The sequence below is a fragment of the Telmatherina bonti genome, assembly GCF_933228915.1.
Source record: "Telmatherina bonti genome assembly, chromosome: 24".
Lineage (NCBI taxonomy): Eukaryota > Metazoa > Chordata > Actinopteri > Atheriniformes > Telmatherinidae > Telmatherina > Telmatherina bonti.
The window spans coordinates 15,144,731-15,167,190 of NC_136633.1; the positions used below are offsets into that span (position 1 = coordinate 15,144,731).

Below are 22,460 nucleotides of genomic sequence, written 5' to 3' on the forward strand. Positions count from 1 at the left end.
GAAATTCCAGCATGGATAAGTGTTGGTCAGACCGCTGGGAGTCCAGTTTGACACATGTCCTGCTATGCAGTGCTGGAGGATTTTTCTGGTTGTTGATTAAGATGAGACTACCTGATAGGAACTTTGCAATAATTAATTAAATGAATTTGGTTACTTTGAATGATTACCTACCAGATAACTGAGTGGCCCTAACTGTTGCTTTGTATTGTTCATGTTTTACTCCATGACTGTTTAGCTGAAACTGACTATCCTCTGCACCCCCCAGGCCTGGCCCCTGACCGACCTCTAGTTGACCCTGACTTGATTTTCCTTTTGATGCTGTTTGCTCTGACTGTAACACGGTGGAGGCTGCAGCTCTCCCGTCTCAGTTCTCGTTACTTGAGCTTACTCTTTAGCTGAAAACAAGTCCATGTTTTGGCGCTCTCTTATGAATGACTTTCTGGATGCCATTTTCCTGAATGTTTTCCTCCCACAGGTTGCAGACGGGGAAATTTCCTTCTGGCTCTCTTTTCAGGTCTTCCTTGGACCAAAAGTACTTTTTCTGGTTCTGATGTACATGCGCATGCGTAACATGGAAACATGGGCCTTTTTGTGATTCTTTTTGCAGGACCCTCACCCAAGTGGGCATGGTTCCTTCCAAGACTGCCTGTTCAGACACAGCTCTGTGTGAAAGTAATGTTTTAACATACTGTCCTAACCTCATAAGAACCCTTTTCAGGCATTTGCACACAGGTGAAAGCTGCCCTTCATGAATCAGCATCTACGCAGCTCTATTCACTTCAGCCTGGAGATTTTGTCCTGATAAGAAGTTTTAAACATCAGCGCTGGAACCAACATCGATGGTTTAGGCCATTTCAGGTTTTCCTGACGACCCAGACAGCGGTAAAGGTCGCAGAGTGAGCTGCTTGGCACTACAGATTGCTTGAACCTCCTGAAGCGCTTCAGTCTGAAATTACAGAAGAATAACGCACCACCCAACAAAGGGCAGAATAATCCCTGTGGTTGCGTGGGTAAGTGAGATAGTCTACTCTCACACCTGAAGACCAGCCTTCGCTCTCAAGCAAGATCAGTGAGAGGTGAAAAAAAAAGCGCTCCACTGCAACTGTGACATGCCAAGTCCCACCAGAACGCCGACAGTGTCTTCACTACACCTCTGTCACCCCTAAGAGGAATGATTTGTTTCCACTTTTCTTAAATTTATTGTTAGACTGAGATTTTGAAGCTGAAGTGAATGGCTCCTCACTATTGTAATTTCTGAAAGATTCTTTTAAAACCCGACAGGCATGAGGCTCCTGATGTTTTGAGAATGTTGTCTTCTGTATGTATTTTTGCGTTCTGATAACAATTTCTCTTCTTATTGTTGGTCCTGTAGGACCAAGAGGAGGGAGAGTGTTGGAGAAATTATTATGGGTTTTGGTTTGAATTAAGTATTAGACATATATGCATTGATTTGCTGTGATCCTGCTGTGTTTTGTGTCTATGCACAAAGCTTTCTTTAAGTTATATGATCCTTGTCTGGAATGTGCAGACAACGTCTGAGACAGGAAGAGTTTCCTGCAGGGCATCTGTTTTTGTCAACTGCTTGGTTGACCAGTTGTCTAAAGGTTAAAGGTAATAAAGTAATATAGTGAGTGATTGATGCTTAGTGAGTTCAGTTTAGTCTTAAATAAGAGATAATGATTGTTTCATATGGTCTGCCCAGCAACTAGGAGGAGTTAAGCATGGTTTATAATCGGGTGTTACTTCAGCATCTGCAGAGAGAGTTCTCTCTCCAAGCTCCAGCGTGTGCTTGTATTAGTTTATAATAAAATGTTCATTGTAAGAAGACAGTTGACTCTTAGATGTATTACAACTTCTCAAGACCAGAGTATTTTCCACCACAACGCGATACAATGAACTCAACTCCTGTCACATGATAGACAGAAAATGTAAGTTCTTCTTCACCCCACATTGTGTTACCAGGTTTTATGTCCCTAACTTTGTTCACCAAGACCACCGAAGAACTCCCAATTGGCTCACAACCCCTAATCTTCTTTGTAATCTCAGTCACTCACTGGTTCTCACTGCTTCTACTGGTTTAGCCTCACAATTATTTGAGTATTTCTGTTGGTCTAATGGTTTAGATGGGAAAAAGCAAGTCAGCTGGACAGTTGCTTGCCTTTACAAACAGATACAATTAGATAAGATGTCTTTGTACAAAAGTTGTTGTTTTTTTTTTAAAAAAGGTAAATATACTTGAATTTGTCTGACAAAAATTGACTTCATATTAAACATAATGTCATGGCCAAGTTCCTTACATGCCTGCAGCACAGTGGTAGAAACTTTTCTTTATGAAAGTCTGCATAAGGAGGGCCAAATGGAGCCAGAAGCAGCTGTCTTGGGAGAGTACGGAGGCAAGTGAACAGTTAGAAGAATTAATCTTTAAACCTACAGACTGATCTTTATGTATGATCCCTCTCTTACCCCTGGGTGCAGTTGGCATGGCAGGGATGACACTCGTTGTTGGCCTTGGCGTATTTGAAGATGAAGCTGTTGGCACCCTGCAACCCATCGGGGCATTTCTCCACGCAGTTGGGTCCATCTTTGAAGTGCAGGCATTTCACACACTGGTCTGGGCCCTGAGAGGAGAGCAGCAGAAGAAGAAAAGGGCAGATGAGAGGATAAGTCATGTGCAGGTGGAGCATAAGGGGTGGATAAAGAGCGAAGAGGAGAAGAATGTGGTAGAATGGATTTTGCAGTGCAAATGAATAAAAAAAATAAAGTGAACCAGAGGGGAAAAATGATGGTATGGGAAAATGGAATTCGGATAAAGAGAGAAGAAAAAGCAGAGAGAAAAAAAAAAAAAAGGTACGATCAAAAGATATAAAATTGAACTGAATCAAATCCAAACCTTGCAAATCATGTCAATTTGCTCACTTCCTATCATGCCTAATTCAGCTAGCAGGACCCACATGAATTCCATTCAGTTATTTATAATGTGTTGAGCAAAATGCTGAGAGTGTATTCTGCGGCACACCTGTTAAAATTGCCAAAACGCATAAGAAATTGGGTCATGTCAAAGTATTGCACAGTGAATGTGATGGAGATGACAAGTAGTAACTGAGCACAAGCTCAACTGCGGCAGCATCATGAATAAGTAAGGTGGGTAGTGGAGTGTGAGCAGGCATGAAAGTAAGAAAAACTGACTTTACTCTTTGTGCGTTTATGTTTCTCTGAAGCGATGAAGGCTTTGACAACAGAGAGAACTCTCAATCCTGTAAAGATGGAAGAGTGCACGCGTTTGATTTCTGGAGCCGTTATCAGCAAGTTGTGTTCAAGGGGGTGCTGGAAATTTCGCCATGATGCTCTGTTGCTAATGACGACCACAGTGTCCTGATGGGCAGCCCCTCAGAGTTTGACACATTCAGGCACACCCCATCAATATACATTATTTTCACTTTGCATGTTTGCGTGTGTGCATGCAGTGCAGATGCGTACAGATGTCTGAAGGCATTCGAGTGTGTCTGCGTATGCAATGTGCATGTGTATTTGCGTGTGGATGATTGACTCTGGTGTTATTTACTACTGAGCTGTGACCAGCATCTGAAAGTAAGCAGCCTGTGTGTGTTATTGAGGAGTTGCTCCCTTTTCATCTTTGATTCTCTTTCTCAGGGGACAGTCAGAAAAGGTTAGTCACACAATCACTAGATTCACCAAAATCAGTCAAGCAGCACATTAAATAAAACTTCCAATAATGCAACACGGCAAATGTAAAATTGGCCTTTGTGCTCGAATGTATCATGTATACATTTGGTTTGTATGTGTGCAACGTGCACATGTGCTTTTGCATTGGCCCGGACCCTTTTCATAGTCCCACCTCTGCCCATCAATTACAAGAGCCCTCCCTATAAAAGGTGGCCATATGTCCTTATGTCCCTTGTTGGAGCCCATTTCTTCCAAGAAAAAATTACCTTGTATTTGTGCTGTTTTTATCCTCTTTGGGCCACATTTGGCACTAACAGAAGATCAAGTTCAATTGAATTCTAATTGCCAGTGTTAGGCTTAAATTTGTGCAGCTTTTGGTCCCTTAAAGATCCCCATCAACATGTTACAGTTTGAGTTTTAGATCTGGGCTGCTCTCTTGGTTGTGTTGGTGTGATAGCTTATGTAGTATGTTTCCTTAATTTACTGAGTCATGCCTTCACTTAAAATAGCTTATTTATGTCAAATAACTACTCTTTGAGGGTACCACTGTTATCTTTACATAATTTAGGATTATCGCCATGGTTTCCAATTGGCTGCACCAGCAAATTTTGCAGATTTGGAGTTTTCTGCAGAGAATTGGTGAATTTTCAGAAATGTAAAATCTTGAAATGTTGATCAGTTTGTGGTACTAAGATGGATTGTAAGCAATTGATTTATTTTCTTCATTATTTCTTTTGAGAATTAACCAGAGATTAGGCTACTAATGTGTGTTGGGGTCTGGTTATAAGTATAACATGCAATTTGGAAAAATACCTCACTTTCACTGCACCCTGTCTTCTTAAGCATAATATATATTCATGCTATTTAGCGTCACAAACCTTTGCAAATAGACAGACTAAATGGTAAATTACTCACATTTAGACTTCAAAATCCTATTATATGTTTAGACCTGCTCTGCGATGGATTGGCGAGCTGTCCAGAGTGTACCCTGTCTTTTGCCCAAAGACTGCTGGGATAGGCTCCAGCTTCCCTGCGACCCTTCATTGGATTAAGCGTTTAGGATAATGAATGAATGAATCAATGAATGTTTAGGCCTAAGATATTACTTCCCCCCAAAGATAAATTTTAAACAAATTTTAATTAAGAACACATTTATTTGAGTGCATTTTAATATTGTGGACAAAACTAGCTGCTTTGTTGAAAGTTCACCAATAGCCTTTTTTTATTTATTTTATTTAATGAGCACTGTAAAAATCCAACATACTTCCAAACTCTACTTGTCAAGGTGGCTTTCTTTCATCTTTCTTTTCCCATATGCACTGCAACTTAATAAAAAGCACTTTTTTTTTCACAAAGAAGTTACCAGACTTTGCCTTTGGCCATTACACTGTTTATAAAGCAGTGTAATTTCACGTTTTTTTTTTTTTTTTTGCACATTCTTCAGAAAAACGGTAGGCCCACACAATAATGAGTACATTAAGGACAATGTGGGAGTTCAGTGTCTTATTTGTGGACACTTCAACACCTGAAGCATATGGGTATGTAACCACAGAAGATGACGAGTTGGACATGTTGTCTGAGTTAGGCACGTTCCAGTAATAAATTCTGACCATATGATAAGCAAATATATCACGGTTTCACAGTATATATTGTTTTTTTTTTTTAAAAAAAAAGTATTCTGGTTGAATGACACCTTTGCCATCCAGTTTTTTTAAGTATTTGAAGTATTCCTAAACTGCTGACTTCGTCTTTTTCATTGGGAAAAGTTTGATGGGTTCACCCCCATCAGCCATCTTTGCTACTCACACCACAAGGGAGAGTCCATACAGTCTTATCTGTGCACAACTTGGGGTACACCTACCCTGCATACTCTCTGCGATGTATGACAGAAGACAATTCATTCATAGTATCATAATATCACTAAAAAATGGAACAGTATTCATGCCACAACTTTTTCATTCTATAGTAAACCATGAAACCAGAAACTGGCACGTCCAGCATCTGGGTTCTAGCAGACGTTGCTCTGAATCCTGTATATATCATTTGGCATCAATCGTGCACACCGGTACCACTAAATATGTGAGCAATTGACAATGACAAAAGTTCTAAATTGTGTTAATACAAAATATTGCAGATTCTTGGCTATTTGGGGGTGTTATCCATCTGGGTTTCTGCGTGTTTTCATAATCTCCAAACTGCTGTTTTCATCATTTTTGCCAACCTAAGAGGCAGTTTTGGATTGACTTTACCTTCCAGCTTTTCTAGATGTGCCACCGTTTAGCATCTGCTCATGTATTTAAATGCAAGTCATGCAGCTGCTCCATCAAATGAGATGATCTGTTTATATTACAAGAGATGGCGTGTTCGTGCTCCATAGTTTAAACGAGACTTTACTGAAACCAAGTAGAACCCAATCTCAGTGTGTATATAAATGTTTTCCAAAAGCATGCCTCCTGAAGTAGCCACAGTAGTTTATCATTCCTCCCATTAACCTACCATTCACCTTTGCAAACACCATTTAAAGCTGCAGGAAACCTATGTGCAAAACAGGTTCACTCCAACAAAATAAGTCCACCACCTCTGCACACTGAAAATGGGACTGTATCTTGCACAAAAAAAAAAAAAAAAAAGATGAGAGGAGAGTGTTTTCTTTATCTAGAAGGTCTATTTCTGAATTTCTCAGATGTGTCAATAGAAAATGGAAGTCGACTTGCAATGCATCTTTAGGCAGACTTAGGGGGACCTTACCGGGCCGAGACATGTCATGCTGTTTCCATCCATCTTTTCACACTGGCTGTCACACTCCAGGCACACAGATCCATTGGCGAATTCCCGCACTTCCCTGATGGAGATAAGAAAATCAGTATAGCGGTGCATGGATTATAGATTTGAGAACCTCTCTGCTGAAATATTGATTAACAGAATGCTGCTGGAGGATTCTAGAGCACTGCATACAAACATTTCCTTACAACTGTGAGCAAATATGACATGATTTGTGAAAGGAAATATGGTTGATTGGAGAGATCAGGGGGTGCAGAAGTTTGTTCTGGACTGGGTGAAAGTGGAGCAACGGAGAGGGAGTGTATGTGATTCAGAGAACAGAAGTTTTAAAAAAGAGGAATAAAAGAAAGAAAAAAATGGAAGTCAAACACATTTACTTTTCATCTTGTTATCAAAGGATCATTGCGTGTTCTGCAAATGGTAGATGTGCTCGACTCTTTGTTCAGCTAGTTTAAGCAATGCTGTTTATGTTAGTTTGGGATTTTTTTCTTTTTCTTTCTTTTAGACATCTGAAGGAATAGACGGTAAACAATACAGCTCAATATTGGGTACACGCACCACAATTACAGCAGCAAGAGCTGTGCATTGCCTCCGGCCATCCTGTTCAACACGTCTGTGTGTCTATTCGTGAGCTCGTGCAGACACTCGATCTATAGATTTCCGTCTTGTTCAGGTCCGATTCTATGAATTATCTTCCCGTTTGAAGCGGGACGGAAGATGCCTGCTGTCAATAACAACCGCCGCCGATCAAAAACACTTTTCACATCAGAGAGATCAATCAGACGACGCAGAGGACAGACACCCTCGGCGGAGGATTCACACAGTTACAAACAAACCCCTTTTTCTCAGAGTGATGAGATAATGAGAATGTCTGGGTGGTTTGTTTGTATTAGCATGCAATGCTGCTGGGGCGGAATAAAGACTCAACAGATTCCCAATCTGACACTGAGAACTTCACATCTCCTGTGGGTGTGTGCGTTTTATGCATTTTCATGTGGTGAATATTAGATGAAAATCTTTTAGACTTAGTAGTTCTAAAAGCTACAAAAAAGAAAAGAGACATTCTGACACTGCGGAGTTCAACCATATCACATTAAAGGGTGATAAAAGGGAAGATAAAATCCCAGCTTTCCTTTTGCCAAGCCTTAATGTCAGAGCAGTTTTTTTTTTGTTTTTTGTTTTTTTTTATTCCCCCCTTTACTCGTTGAGAGGTTCTTTTGGTTCATTTTGATCAGAGCAGATTGTCTCAAACATCCAAACATAACAAACGTCCAGATTATGCTATTATTAAAAATGTTTACGAAGGACTGAAAGGAGAGTTGTATTACATTTCCTCCCTTGTCGTCCTTTTCCGTTGTTCCAAAATAAATTGGATTTCTCTCCTGGACACTCTGTCCAAGGGAATCCTTTAGAATGGGCCAAGGCAGTGGAAAGATATCTCTTTTGTCAGTTAGCTGGGAGAAAAAAAAATGTACAGGAGAATGGGCTGGAGACAAAGACCTCTGCAGCCGTGCTCTCCAGGGTCATTTCCATTCTGTCAAAGCCGTTCCTCCTGATTGGCCTCCTTCACGGCTGGAAGTGTGCACCAAGGCCCCATCGGGGGATGGCCTGATGGGGGATTAGCCCTGTTTTAGCAGGAATTTAAGCAGGACTGTGGCCACAATTCAGACCTCAAAACATCCAGCAGGCCAGAGCACAGTCAACCCGCCAGAGCAACTTTTTAATTAACCACTTTGAATGCCTTCCTAACTCACTTCCTCCCTCCATCCCTGCTCCTCCCAACCCCAGTGGACACCATCTCAGTCTTTTTCTTTTCCCCCTCTTGCACGCCTTTGCTCTCCCTTTGTTTTATTCAACAGACTTCCAAACTGAAGGGAATTAGTGCCTTTCCTCATTAAGAATGGAGACATAGAACAAGAGCAAGCTGACGAATCTTAAGGTTTAAAATCACCAACCTGAAAACATTCTTAATGAGCTAAGACTAAATTCTTTGGAGATGCAGACTTCAGAACAAAGTGAAATATTAAGTAAATCTATTCGGAATTCAATATAGACGCAGACACTGTAACTAAATGAAAGAAAACAAGCATTAATAGATTGTAAGCTGAAGCTGAAGATGGGCAAAACAAAGTTAAGCCATAACTAGACTTAGGTCATTGCTGCATTTTAAGGGATTGTGAGCTGGTACCAGTGTTCAAAATAAGTAATAAAACCTAAGTACAATCATAAAGTACTATTGTATTTGTATAATGTATATTTTTGCTTATTTTTGTAATGCTTTTGTAGTTGAATGGTCATTTACATAACTTTGTGTACTGTTAAAGCAGCTTTCATGCAGGATGCAGTCTGGGATGTTCTTACAGTGGAAAAGGGAGACTAAAGCTTGTTACATACTTCACGAGAAGCACAAACTTTTTTCTTGTTCTCGAGGCTCCGAGAAGAAAATCACATCATTTTTTTCTCGCGGACGCGTTTGAAGACAGTTCTCGACACATCGGGCTGGGAGAACTTTTTTCTTGCAGGGCTCCGAGAAGTATCGTGTGATTGGTCGGACGTTTGAGGTGGGCGTGGTTAACACTGAGAAAGCATAAAGCGGAGTTGCTGCTTCCGTGTTTTTGCTGTTGCAAGTAAAACGGATTGTTTGGATAATTCAGCTGATCGAGGTGGTGAGAAAGTACGAATATTTTTACATGTAGCATTAAAACACTCAGCCGCGTGCACAACCCGCCCTGCTGCGGACGAAGTTGCTCATTAAATATGAAACTAGAAAAGCAGTCGGAGAGCGGAAACCTCCGCCAAGCACAATGTTAAAGAATCCTTTTAAACAATTCCTGGATCCAAAATCTAATCAGTTCTTCATTTTTGCATTTCCAACAACTCTTGAAATTTTTATAAAAATCCACTGGTAACATTTTAAGTTAGGTTGAACAAAAAGATGCCGGGAAAACATAACCTCCTTGGCGGAGGTAACAACCGGGTTCATCGCACATAAAACCAGACATCGCCCCTTGCAGTGACCCCTCCCCGCTGCAGATGTGCTTCTTGTGGAGTATGTATGGACCTGACGAACAAGAAATTTTTTCTTCTTGCAGCCTCGAGAACAAGAACTCAGTTCTTGCTTCTTGTGGTGTATGTAACAAGCTTAAATCAAGCACAAATCCAGTTTGGTGTCAGGACGTGACGGAAAAGAATTTCAGGAAGTTGTTGCTGTTTACAACCTTAAAGGATGGATTCACAAAGCAGTCTTCTTTCTCATCTTCATTTTTATTTATTTCTCTTATATATTGAGAACAAAAAAGATAATTAAATACTAAAAAAGTAGCCCAACCTCAGGTGCAAACAATAAAACCATGAAATACGCCATGTGGCTTGCATCTAGTCTCTTCTCTGAGCCCTCTCCAGCCAGTAAAAGTCAGTCCAATGTTGACTATCTCATCTCTTATGTCTTTTTTCTCTCTTACTTTGCTGATTTAGTCATGGTGCATGTTGAATATAACTAATATTCTTGCTAGCATGTGACATCGTGCTGTAGAGCACAGCAGCTGTGGCATGACACCCCAAGCTGGAAAACAAGTTGTGATATGTGGTTTCTGAGTCTCAGGAAGCCTGCAGGGCAATGGCAGCCCCAGGAATATGCAGAAGGAATGTCATTGTACTATCAAAATGAGTGAGGAGCATAACATTTTAAGGTCAGAAACATTATTTTAATAGCCAGATTTATTCATCTTTGTGGAGCCACTTTTGTTGTTTGTTTTTTATTGAAGCTAAATTTACACTCGTGCTACTTCAGTGTAAAGTCGCCATATGCTGCCATATGCTCCACTTAGGTCCATGGAGGCTTGCACAATTCTTGCAGTCCTTCTTGCAGTATGGTTATGTGGAAGTACTCCTTTGTGATTGGTCAGTTTATGATTATGTGATTCTAGATTTTTAGATAGTTTTGTTGACTTTGTGTAGACCTTAATATCTGAACAAGTTAACTCAATTAGTTCACTGAAGCTAAAGGAAATCAGGTGCAAGTAGACAATTTTCACAAGATCAGGTTTCAAACTTCATGCCAATACCTGCATGTACCACTCAGGATCTTGTAAGAATGATATCTTATGTCATTACATTTTTTTTAAAATATATTTATTTAGTTATTTATTTGACCAATAATAAATCCCATCCATTTAGGATAATGTATTGACACTAAAGTTTGAACAGCATGACCAGTCTGAGTAAGCAATTTCTAAACCCACATCTGTGCGTGCATTTTGGAAGTGATTCTTTGGTGAAACTGCTTGAATGCAATGAGGTGTTGATGGAGCTGAGGTGTTCCAGATCATTGAAACTGAGAATGTAGAGATTCAGCACTCATGAATCTTCTGATAACAATCTTGTAGATTTCTGCCATGCAGGCGATAATCCTATTTTAGGGGCATTAACGCTTGACAGCTAGATTACTTGAACTCTGAATAAGTTGATAAATTTATTAAAATTCATTTCAGTTTAGCTTTATCTGAGCTCTATAGTGCTAATTTACTATAATTAATCTTAAGCATTGTTAGTCATTAAAACGAGATAGCATTTCTTCTCAAAGCCTGCTCATATTCAGATGCACAGAAAGTGGATCTAGTGTTGAATCTATGATGAATTTTTTTTCTCTCTTTGGGATTTACTGAACTTTTTAGCCCACTTTGTGCATTAAAAGCAGCTTGACAGTGCATATCATTTGAAGTATGAACCTGCAACCCTTGTTTACTTAGTGGGGATTTGTCTATCAGGTGTGCTATTTTAACTAACAGTGTGTTCAGACCAAACGCGTTTTGAGCGTCGAGAGCGGCAGATTTCCATGTAAAGTCTATGTGGAGGCGCGGCAAGAACGTTGGGAGCGTTTTGGGCGTCGGACACAAAAGTGGCAGTTTAGTGACAAGCGTCAAACATTCAGCGTTTTGAGCGTTTTTGATGCCCAAAACGCGTTTGGTCTGAACACACCGTAAAAACACATCAACCAGCTACTTTTTACAGTGCACATGTGCCAAAAAAAAAAAAATTTTCATTCTCAAAATTCTTGGAAAACATTCAACTTACATTTATGTTCAACAGCATTTTCATCTGCTTTAATTTGTGTAAAAATAACTTATTTCTAGTATAATGTAAACCTATGCGCAACAAACTCGTATCAACTAAAGTAACTATGTTCTACAGTAATAACATTTACTGTAGGATTGCCACTGCAAACATTGGCAAGTCAAAAATACGAACCTTCTGACACAAGTCCTTTCAGACTAGAAAGTGATGAAAACTGACCGGGCAAGAGTGCAATGCCTCTAATTTGCAAGTTATAACCGTCAAAGCATTTAGACTAAGAGGCAGAGATATTTCAAAAGCTTATGCAGACAAAAACTAAAAATCCAGAAAAAGATCATCCCTCTAAGATGCTGTATACTCTGATTTCTGTATGCCTTGTACTTTATAACAAACTGCTGGAACAGTCTCACTTGGCCCATGGTACATTATGGGGAGGTACCTGCTTTTCATTAATCCTGACAGAGTTCACCCTTTCATCAATGGTGACAGTTACTAAATCAATCAATCACATGAATGAGCAGGTCTTCTCTTTATGATCAACATAATGAGAAATGGCAGTTTGGCACAGTGTATTTTTATTCATCAAGCACTTCTTTTCTTTTATACTGTATTAATATTAGTTTAGAAGGCACCATACTGAGATTTTGGGCCATAATGAAGTAATTCATTAATACTAATTTGTAGCTTTATGTCAAGGATAAAAGGAGACCCAGTTTTGAAGCTTGAAATCATTATAATTCGATGCAAGAGGCAAATTAACCCCACAATGGGCACAAAGAAGACAGTTTCCTTAGAAATGTTTGTTCTTTTCATCACTCTATATACAATTTATTATTTTTTCTATCAGTGTTTTCAATCTCAATTGCTGTTTTCTTTTTATTTCCTTTTTTTTTTATTTTTCCAGCTTTAATAGAAATTAATATCAAAATCTAAGAATTTGGTCACAGCACTCACCTCACAATCAAGTGTAATCACATTGTTCCAGGCATTTCTTATATAATCATTTTTGACTCGCGCATGAAAAAAAAAAAAAGAAAGAAAAAAAGAAGAATCATTCAACAGTCTTGCAAGGTTTGATGAAAAAAATTCAAATTGATACTAATCCACATCACTTCCTTTGGAAATGTTTCTGTTCATCAAAAATGAGTCATCAAATTGGAGGTGCATATAAGAAAGACACATAAATAAACAATGGCCCAAACCTTGCCATTTTAGAGGAAGTGCTGAATTTATTTTATGCTTTGTACATCATCATGTGTTGCTAAACTTGGCCTGGTAGTGTGTGTAAATCTACTTGAAGAACAAAAATGGTCTTTCAAGTGCACTTATATGGCCTATTCTAATCTCTCCTGGGATGTAAGTTTTTTTGTGTGTTGGAAACAACACATCATTAGTACACAAAAGTTCTTGAAAGTCTACTTTTTAATGACAAAAATAAGTCAAAAATTTGTATGAAAGTTTTTATAAATGGCAAAATTTGGTTTATTTTTTTTTTTTTCTGGAAGCTCTTAATTCTATAAAGCTCAAAGAAAATCTTTGATTACCATTTAAAAACAAAACAAACAAAAAAAAAAAAAAACAGCTGCATATCTAAATAAGACAATGGTAGCTTTTTAATAATTGGGCCCATATTACACTGAATGTAACCTCTAAACCATCAAAAAGTAAAATAAAACCTTGAAATGATCATATATTAATAATGAGTACATAATGTAATTGAATGTAGCATTTTATTGTTAAATTGACCATCATATTGACTTAACTGCAGGTTTACCATGCAAATGGCTAAAAAAAAGACCTGTTTTTGTTCTGTATATATTCAGTCTTTAGGCGGGTGGTGATGCTTTACACCAGGAAAAACCTTTGGGTTATGGATATGCTTTTCCAGTAACACAAAGCAACACGTGGTCCTGTCGACTATTATTTGCAGAGACTGACTGTATTTACAGTATAGGATACAAGTGTGCTTCACAGGCTCCCTGCCACGCGCCTCTTCCTCATCTTCTTCAAAGTGTTCGCTATGAGCTGTTTTTCCCCAGCATCTTCAAAGCTTCCCTCCTACAAACGGCGCCGGGAAGGCCCAGCAACAAGTCAACATGACCGAGGATCGCTTGCTCTCAACCACCCTCTCTTGTACGCATCCACGCGCAGTTCTCCTCCCCGGGGAAAAAGACGAGCCTCGCATCAATGCTTGCTTGCAAGAAAGTCCTATTAACCTCGTGGCAGAAGCTGCCGGTGCGGTCTTATTTTAGATAGGAGGTTGCCTCGTTCATTCAAGATTCATTTAAGAGTAGAAACACCGAAAAAAAAAAGATGTGTTTTCCTCCCCAGGTGAGTTGGCAATGATCTTTTTGATGTGTCTTCTCTGAGCATAAAGAACTAAGACAACTCAGAGGTTTAGTGGTGCAGACTACAGGGTTTCTCTTTCCCACATTTCCTCTAAGTTCTAACAATGGATTTCAACTAAAGGCAATTAAGATGAAACAATTAGCTGAATGCAATTCCAAATACTTACAATTCAGCATTTCTGAACACTCAAAGGGTCTTTTGTCACATATTTTCCATCTCAGAGCAGTAAACACTCATGCTGTCAATCCAAATTGGGCAATTTGTAATATAATGTAATATATTGAAATTGATTTTGGATGATGGATGCAGCCAAATGTTCCTCTCGTTGCTCCTGCTGTAAAATTCCTTGTTGGTTCACCTCATTTCAGTCATGCCTATCAGCAATTAGACTCTCCTCTTTCGGAGCCCTTGAGGATGTTTTGACTTCATTCTCATGCACTAAAGCCATTTAAATTGATTTTACTTCTTCAGCTTGTCACATATCGCTGTTTGCCGAGAAGTTAATGCAGACAGATATGGCGATGGTATTGTAAGAGTTTTCCAGCTGCGGTACTCCTGCAAAAGTCAGGTGACACTTTGATCTGTAAAGAGATTTCTCACCCATCAAAAAGGTTGCAGGACTCAACACAGGTGCGGCCTCGCTTGAAATATCTGCAGAAGAGACACTGGTCCGGCCCAGGGCCCCAGCACCCATCGTCTGAACACATCTGATCGCACACCATTCGCTGTTGAACTGTGAAGGGAGGGGCGGTACACAGCGTAAAAAGAAAATGATACACAAACATAAGCTTTTTTTTGGAACTATACTTTAGTATATAAAAACATATGATTGTGCATTTTCCTTTATGTGAGTCAGTCAGTGTGTCTGCAAGCTGCCCGACTGTGTGAGCAAACATTGGTATTCCCCATACCTCTGCCATCAAACACCCCAACCAGAACCCCAGACCCCTTTTTCTTCCCCAGTCGATCGACAACAATCAATGCCCTTCATCAAACTGGCTCTACTCTGCAGTGACTGACACAAACATCCCCAGGATTGTCGCACGGTGGTGGCTGGACCTTCGGTCAACAGCCCAGCAGTCAATGGCAGACAGTGGGTTGAGCCTAATGAAGAGGTCTGCGTAAGGTCCCATTGATCGGTCTCTAGCACACACACTGAACTCATTAAAAGAATAATGATATCAACCTCAGCATAGTAACACCAAGAAAAAGAAAGGGTGGTCTGTGCTGTAGCTTTACTGAAAAACACATATCGCAACACCTTTGACAAACGCTAAAAATTAAAGCAGCAACATTGGTTCTAATGAATAATAACACCGGTATGTTTATGTATTGGATAATTTAGCCTTCCATCTGGTCTGCTGAACCAGATTTGGCTTTGACTTCAACCCACCAAAGTGCATGGAGTGTCATAGGGGAGCTGAGTAAAGTCTTTCATGGCATAGTAGTCAGAAATATCCATAATTCCGTTGCCTTGGAAACAAAATCAGTGCATGGCAGGGCAGAGATAGCTTTTCAAAATTGAAAGGAAGCAAAGTTTGGAAATAAATGTGCGCACCAAAAGAAAATAAAAACCACGAGTGTGTTTATAAGTGGTCAAATACAGAGATTGGATGAAGGAAGGTGAAGTAGCTTTGTTAAAGCCTTGGGTTTTGTATTCAGTTGGCATCATGTTGGTGAGTTTGGACAATGAAAAGGCCTGAAGGTCAATACGTGAAACCTAATAACTAATTTACAACCTACATTGCAACTTTTATCAAACAAAAATCTTAAATATGCACCACATTTAAGCCCCGCCGTGTGGTCCAACAGCTGCGACTACTCACCGCATTCCTTTGGATCTCGATTGTTGCGGACGAGGACTTTTTGGCTTGGGGTCCTGAAGAGCGACGTCCAGTTGACAGTGTTGTAAAAGCAGAGGCGGCTGTTGTTGAAGATGTAAACATTCCCGGCGCTAATCTCATCCAGTGACTGGAACTGGAGGGATGTGATCCAAAGTTGCTTCAGGATCAGCAGAGAAATACCGCTTCCACTGCAAGAGTAGAGAAACGACATGAACAACAGGATCTACGCTCATTGTTCTTATCGTTATTGGTGGTGTAGCCAACCATTACTTATGTAGCATTGGGGATGTTACCTGATGCACTGAGATGTACCTCGCTCTATTTCTCTAATATGTCAATGTATAAATATTGCTGTCTCGAACTTATTTCTCCTTTTTTCTGCAGGTCTTCCTGATTTAGTGCAATTGTACATGTCACTCTTTCTTTCCTGTCCTCTCCACCCCAACCAGTCGAGGCAGATGGCTGCCCTCCCTGAGCCGGGTTCTGCCGGAGGTTTTTTCCTTCCCACTGTCGCCACGTGCATGCTCAGGATGGGGGATTGGATCGAAGACATGACTCGATGCAATCAGTTGGTTTCTATTATAGGATATGTATGAATTGGCTCGAAATTATGTGTATGTTGATTCGTGTATGTAAAGTGCCCTGTGACAACATTGTTGTGAAGTGGCGCTATACAGATAAAGTTGAATTGAGTTGAATTGAATTGAATAAATGGACGTAAAGATTAATTAAAAGAGTTAATATCAACTGTTGAAGAGCCCCACATTTGGATATTTGAACAAGACAGAAAAGGAAAAAGATGAAAAACAATATTGAAATTTTAAAAATTAGTGAAAAGAAACAAAAAAAAAAAAATGTGCTGAAAAGGAAGAAGAGGTCGAGTAAGAAGCTTAATATAGCAACAAAAAATGCCTAAGATGTAGAAGCTGCAGATGTAACTGCAGCTCTGTGTTCATTACTGATGCTTATCCCTCCGATTTGCCATGTGCACGCAGCTGCAGACTGTTATCAAAACTAATCAAAGCTAAACAACAGCAGAGCTTCAAAGAGCTTCTGTGCAAAGTTAGATTGGCTGTCAGCTTGACAAAAAATCCTATGCTACTGACTGAACAAAGACAGCTGATTATACATGAACATGTGTGAATATATATAAAATGAAATTATCATAATACAATTTGAATTTAATCAAAAAGATGACAGAGAAAATGAATGTCGTCTTGATCAACATGTAATAACATGTAATAAGTTGCAGTATTGTATGCAGTAACCATACAGTTATTACCTCCATTCACACTTGTCTCCTTCATCATGTATGCATTTTGAATCTATAAGTGAATGTGTTTAGTCATACCTATAGAGAGTTCTGCCCCCAATGGTTGCCAGGTTGGAAAAAACACTCAGATCTGTCATGTTTTCAGGCCAAGACTGGATGTTCAGGTAACCTAAAGACAGATAATGAAGTAGTGAGCATGCTGTTCAGAGCTTATGATTAAGTGATGAGAGAACAGAAGCAAGGAAATAATATCCTTGAGCTGCCTTCACCTCAGAAATATTTTTAAAAAGTTCAGTTGTTTGGCGTGAAATTGCAAAGTTGCGTCGCCTCTGAAATTCAAACAAGAGCCCATTCTTTGTAGGAAATGTGCAGGGAGAAGACAACAAGCACTAATTAAAAGAATGGATTTCATATTCTGCGGAATTTGTCCAGTAGCACTTGCCATCCGTGACAGATTATATCAAATCAGCATCTGCAGGAACTACATTAGAAGGGATAGAACAGGAAATAGCTGGGGTAGAATAGCCATTGCTCTTCCTTACTGCTTAGGTTTTCATTATGAAAATGCAGTTTCACTCCATTAGCTGTTTGGCTCAACTGCAAGACGCAGCTTAATATGACAAAAGGGTTTGTATACAAGGTATTGCTCATCCCTTAAGGCCTCTAATAGCTAATGAATAAATACACACACGGCAGCGAAAGCTGAAATCTTATAACTTTCATGCGACACACACACATCAACACTGATATCCAAAGGAGCACCTTTCAAAGTTCAGAAAAAAAAAATCTGCTTTCATCTTAAAGCATTCTTGTTGTACCTTTATGACAAATACATCACACCAATACACACACAAAATACAAACTGAGACACAAGAACATCATTTTGTTCAGTTTTTGTATCCATGGGTCCTCCAGTGAGGTCATTTCACCTGTGATCTCCTTCACAGTTCGGAAAACATTAAGACGCTCAGGGTCCAAAGGTCCAATTTCGTGATACATATCCCTGAGAAGAGACAGCAACAAGAACAGGAACAACAGTTACAAACAAGCTGGGCTTCAAGTGCTGAAAGGCTTTCATATTTTCACATAATCACACCCTCTGTACTTTTGACAAACGCTTTCAACTAAATACATACAGTGAACATTGATGTTCCCAAACCTGCTTTTACTCTGGCAAAGTCTGATGTTAGTTTAGAACTCCTCAGCCATATGTTTTCTATGGAGGCTTGTGTGGTTGAACTGTTTGTATCACTGACAATTATTTGAGCAGTCTATTTTTTTCTTTAGTAGAAAGTATTTATTTAATTATATTTTCATTTTGATTTAAATGAACTTATTTGTTACTGATTTACATGTTTTGCTGTTTCATTACGGCTGCCTGTTTCTTGCTCTTCAGCCTATTAATTCTGAACCTTCAGCTGGGATTCCTGCTCAAACACATCTCTGATTGCTGTCTCCTGGCTGGGATTGGTCCTTCCTGTCACCTGCTCATCTCCACTCTGCTCACTGGATAATTGGAGCTCTGAGCTCAGCTGATTCCACTAATCGCCAGGACTTAAAAGACACCAGGAGTCCTTCATTCAACGGCAACTACTGGCTCAGTAGTGGTCTGCCCTCAGCTTGTGTTGTGACGCTGAACTTTTGTATTTCTGGAGGACTTTGACAGAGCTGAATTGTTTTCTCTTGTGTTGTTCGTTTTTGTGGTTCTTAAATCTTGTTTCTGGCTTTAAAATCCAGTCGTGTTACATCTGTTAGTTTCTTATTTGAATAGTTAAACCAGTGTTGCTTTTGTTTGGAGAACTGCTTTACGGGCTTGTTTTGCTCTTGGTTTGGCTATTTTGAGGTAATTTCTGGCCTGTTCTTGCCTCATCTTCCCCCATTGGACAATAAATCTGCATTGGTCCATATGTACACCTTGCCACAGGTCTTTCTTTTGTGCGGCTCAGTTGCCCTAGCAGAGTCTGGGTCGTAACAGGAACCCAGTGTGATCTATATTTTACAGATTCTGTGACATCCCTTGATGGTAAAAACTTTGCTCAAAATCTTGTGGAATAAAATATTTATTTGGTCTTTTGCTCATTAATTGACACTGGAAGGGAGAAGATTACATTATAAACATTTTCAACATATTACATGGTAATAAATGGTAAATATCCCTAAAAATGTTTTTTTATTTTTATTTTTTTTATTTTAGGTTTTGTTAAAGTGACAAAGACCTTTATATTCTAAAAAAAAAAAATACTCATCTGATTTTTTTTACGGGTTGGATCTTTATGGGTTACGTTTTTTTTTTATTGCTCATCTAAAATCAACTATTTATGAATTCTTTTGGTCTTCTCATAACCTTTACGTTTTATATTCCAATGTGGATTATTAATTATTAAAAGCTGCTCCTGTAACTTGAGGCAGAATTAATGGCATTAATGGACTTACGTCTAACTAATATGAAAAACAGAATCACTTTGCAACTTCCAGGTAAAACACCCCTTATAGATAATTGCGGGCAAATGTATAATTTTGTCAGTCTAGCTGTCCATACTGCTGTCCATGTCAGGTGCTAGCGGATACGAGGTAACTAGGATTCACCGTCATGGCGTAGGAAGACGACTCGAGACACAAAACCGTCTCTTGATTCCTCTATACGATTGAACCTGATTTATTGGTTGACATAGGTAGAAACTTCAACTCTATTTCCATCTACTTCTGGTTCAATATAAATAGTTGGTCCATGGAGATAAGCAATGGGTAATGCTACTTCTCTGGTCAAATCTCCATAAGAACAAATAGATTGCCTAATAAGATGATTTGGAACCAGTCAGGTAAAAAACAATGCAAAAAAAAATATTTCTTATGATGGACTATCTGGTTTCAGTAATCTAAAGAGTTTTGATTGCAGGCATTTATATCAACATATCAGTCAGCGTGACCCTAGAAAAAAAGGTTGAAGGAATAATGCATGCAATTGCTGCACTAGACTCCAATGGACTTCGTCAAAATAAATAAACAAATAAAGCATTTTGTCAAAATTTGTTTGACAGCTATTAGAAATGATGTATTTCTAGACATTCAAATTGCTGCATTTTGACTTTAATTCCAGTTGATCTATTTGAACTCAACATATGTAAGAAGAAAGCTTAGAAGAAGCATTCTTGTTGGAGGACCAAAAACCAAACAATATAGTAACTGCAAGTTTACAATTCCTTTGACTGTGCAATATCTGTTGGATCCGTGCAGAGTAGTACGTAAACATAACTTCTGTCAAATTTTATGTTTTGAACCAGTGCACAACGAAATGTCTTTCTAATTCACTTTTTACATGGAGAAAAAAAAAAAAAAATTACTCCAGCAAGTGCTTGCTGACAGTAGAGAAAGAAAAAAAAAAAAACACCCCTTAGTCACTTACCCTTTAATGCCAGTTATAAGGAAGATGAGATTGCCGTTGATTTTTGTGCAGTTCACAAAATTATCAATATTGCTGGCATCCACAGTCTGAGCTGTCTGCAGGCTGCCTGTCCCGATGCCGTCACACACTGCAAAAACAATCACACATTATTCCAGATACCTTCTAGATTTGCTGTAGGTATGACCAACTCTCATGCATATCCAAGGTGTCCTTCAGAGGCCTCGTGTTGAGAAACTACTACAAGCCATTTGTCATGTCATTTTTTTATTTTTTTTATTCCCTTTTATGAAAATAAAGTCAGCTTTTGGTGCACAGGCAAGGCCATGGCCCTTCTCCATGCATTGAATTTCTTTTGATGAAAGCACGGACCAATCTACATCCAATTCCTCTCTATAATGAATTCATTACATCTGCATTAATTACACTTGCAGTCTAGTGTGAGCCAAGTATTCCTGACAGAGGCAAAGGGGATGATGAATAAGGCTGGCATTAAGTGGTGTAACCAGTTTTTGATAGTGATTTATACCAGCCAATTCCATATCTGAGATGTTAATTTGTTATCATTTCCCACAGTTCCTTGGGCTATCCCTCATTAACCCCTCCTTGTGTCGTGACGATGTAATCAAGAGATTAGCCAATCAGTGGATGCCACAGCCCATATGTGGAGCCTGAAGGAAAACATTATTGCCTTCCTCCAAAGAGAAAGGGCAGGTCAGTTACCTTTGCGAGAAAAATATGACAAAGAGGCTAATCTTTTGGACCGAATTAATGCTGTTAATTTCCACATTAGACAGCTTAGGCATTTAGCTGATGCTCTTGTAGCAAAATGACATGTAATTACTGAGCAGGTAAAAACAGTTTCTCATTGTGAGACTTTCTGGTAATTAACACATTGACTCTTGTACAGATCAAACATGTGACCTTCATTTATGCCATACTTATCCTCCACAATGTAATACATCCAAAATACGGCCAGCTTTAATGAGAGATGTGTCAAATTAAGTAGATCATTTCCAGTCACTGGCTTTTTATAAAGTGTTCAAATATGTCAAACATGCATGCAGAATGTTTGAACAATGAGTTTTCAAAGCATTTGGTTCTGAGTGTATTATTATAAGCTTTGGTAATTTTTTTTCACAATAGTGGATAGAGGATAATCCAACTTTAAAGGTTAAGGTGTTGATACTTTGTGGGATTTGTTTGAATCACAGTAAATCAACTGTAGGTATATTCAATATAAAGTAGCAAACACAGCCAGAGGGCTATACTTCATTGCACTCAGTATAACCTGAACGCGATGGTACAGGTTGTGGAGTACAGCTATATTCTAGCTTGTCTCGCACTTTGCTTTTTATGTGTTCATCCAATAACATGGTTACCTCAGCAGCAGGTATCCAGCTGCTCCCAACTTTGTTTCTGCAGTAAGATGATGCAGAGGTCGTACCAGATGACTGGTGTGATAGACAATAAAATACACCACTGATTGTTGAATCCAAAAAAACTACTGGAAGTGCATTTACAAAGTTTTTTTTTATTCAAATTAAGCTGTTTTGCACCATGTCAAAGAATCTTTATGTGTCAAAAACAAAGTAGAATTTTAAACAAAAGATTACATCCAGCTAAATTGCAAGATAATAGACGAAGCACCTCAAATGGTAATGATGAGGAAAATACTGAAATGCACTATTAAGAAGGTATTTCAGTCAACATATGGAAATGACTTAAAAAAATAAGTTCATGTATGCAGAAACTGAACTGACATTAAATAATCTGAGCTCAAACAGCAAATTAAAAATCAGGACTACACAATAGTGAGCCAAATAAGCATACACAGCTGGTGAGTATAAAAATAAAGGCAATTTAACAATTAACTATGCAACTATTCGATTAGACAAACCATATCATGCAAACTGAATAGTTAAATATATATATGTGTGTGTGTGTGTGTGTGTGTATATATATATATATATATATATATATATATATATATATACATATGTGTGTATATATATATATATATATATATATATATATATATGTATGTATGTATATA

At 38.8% G+C, this 22,460-nt stretch overlaps 1 protein-coding gene across 1 annotated transcript in view; it reads right to left on the reverse strand.

Annotated features, from left to right (window-relative positions):
• LOC306773740 (receptor tyrosine-protein kinase erbB-4-like) overlaps positions 1-22,460 on the reverse strand; it is a gene marked incomplete at its 3' end in the record, with an annotated part of 325,583 nt that overhangs the window by 64,675 nt on the left and 238,448 nt on the right. Inside the window, exons 9-15 of the mRNA XM_079263638.1 lie at positions 20,408-20,534; positions 17,934-18,007; positions 17,083-17,173; positions 15,714-15,919; positions 14,488-14,620; positions 6,433-6,526; positions 2,464-2,618 (exon numbers count right to left, since the gene is read on the reverse strand). Coding sequence (XP_079119764.1) covers positions 2,464-2,618; positions 6,433-6,526; positions 14,488-14,620; positions 15,714-15,919; positions 17,083-17,173; positions 17,934-18,007; positions 20,408-20,534 — 880 coding nt within the window. The remainder of the gene's footprint in view (positions 1-2,463; positions 2,619-6,432; positions 6,527-14,487; positions 14,621-15,713; positions 15,920-17,082; positions 17,174-17,933; positions 18,008-20,407; positions 20,535-22,460) is intronic.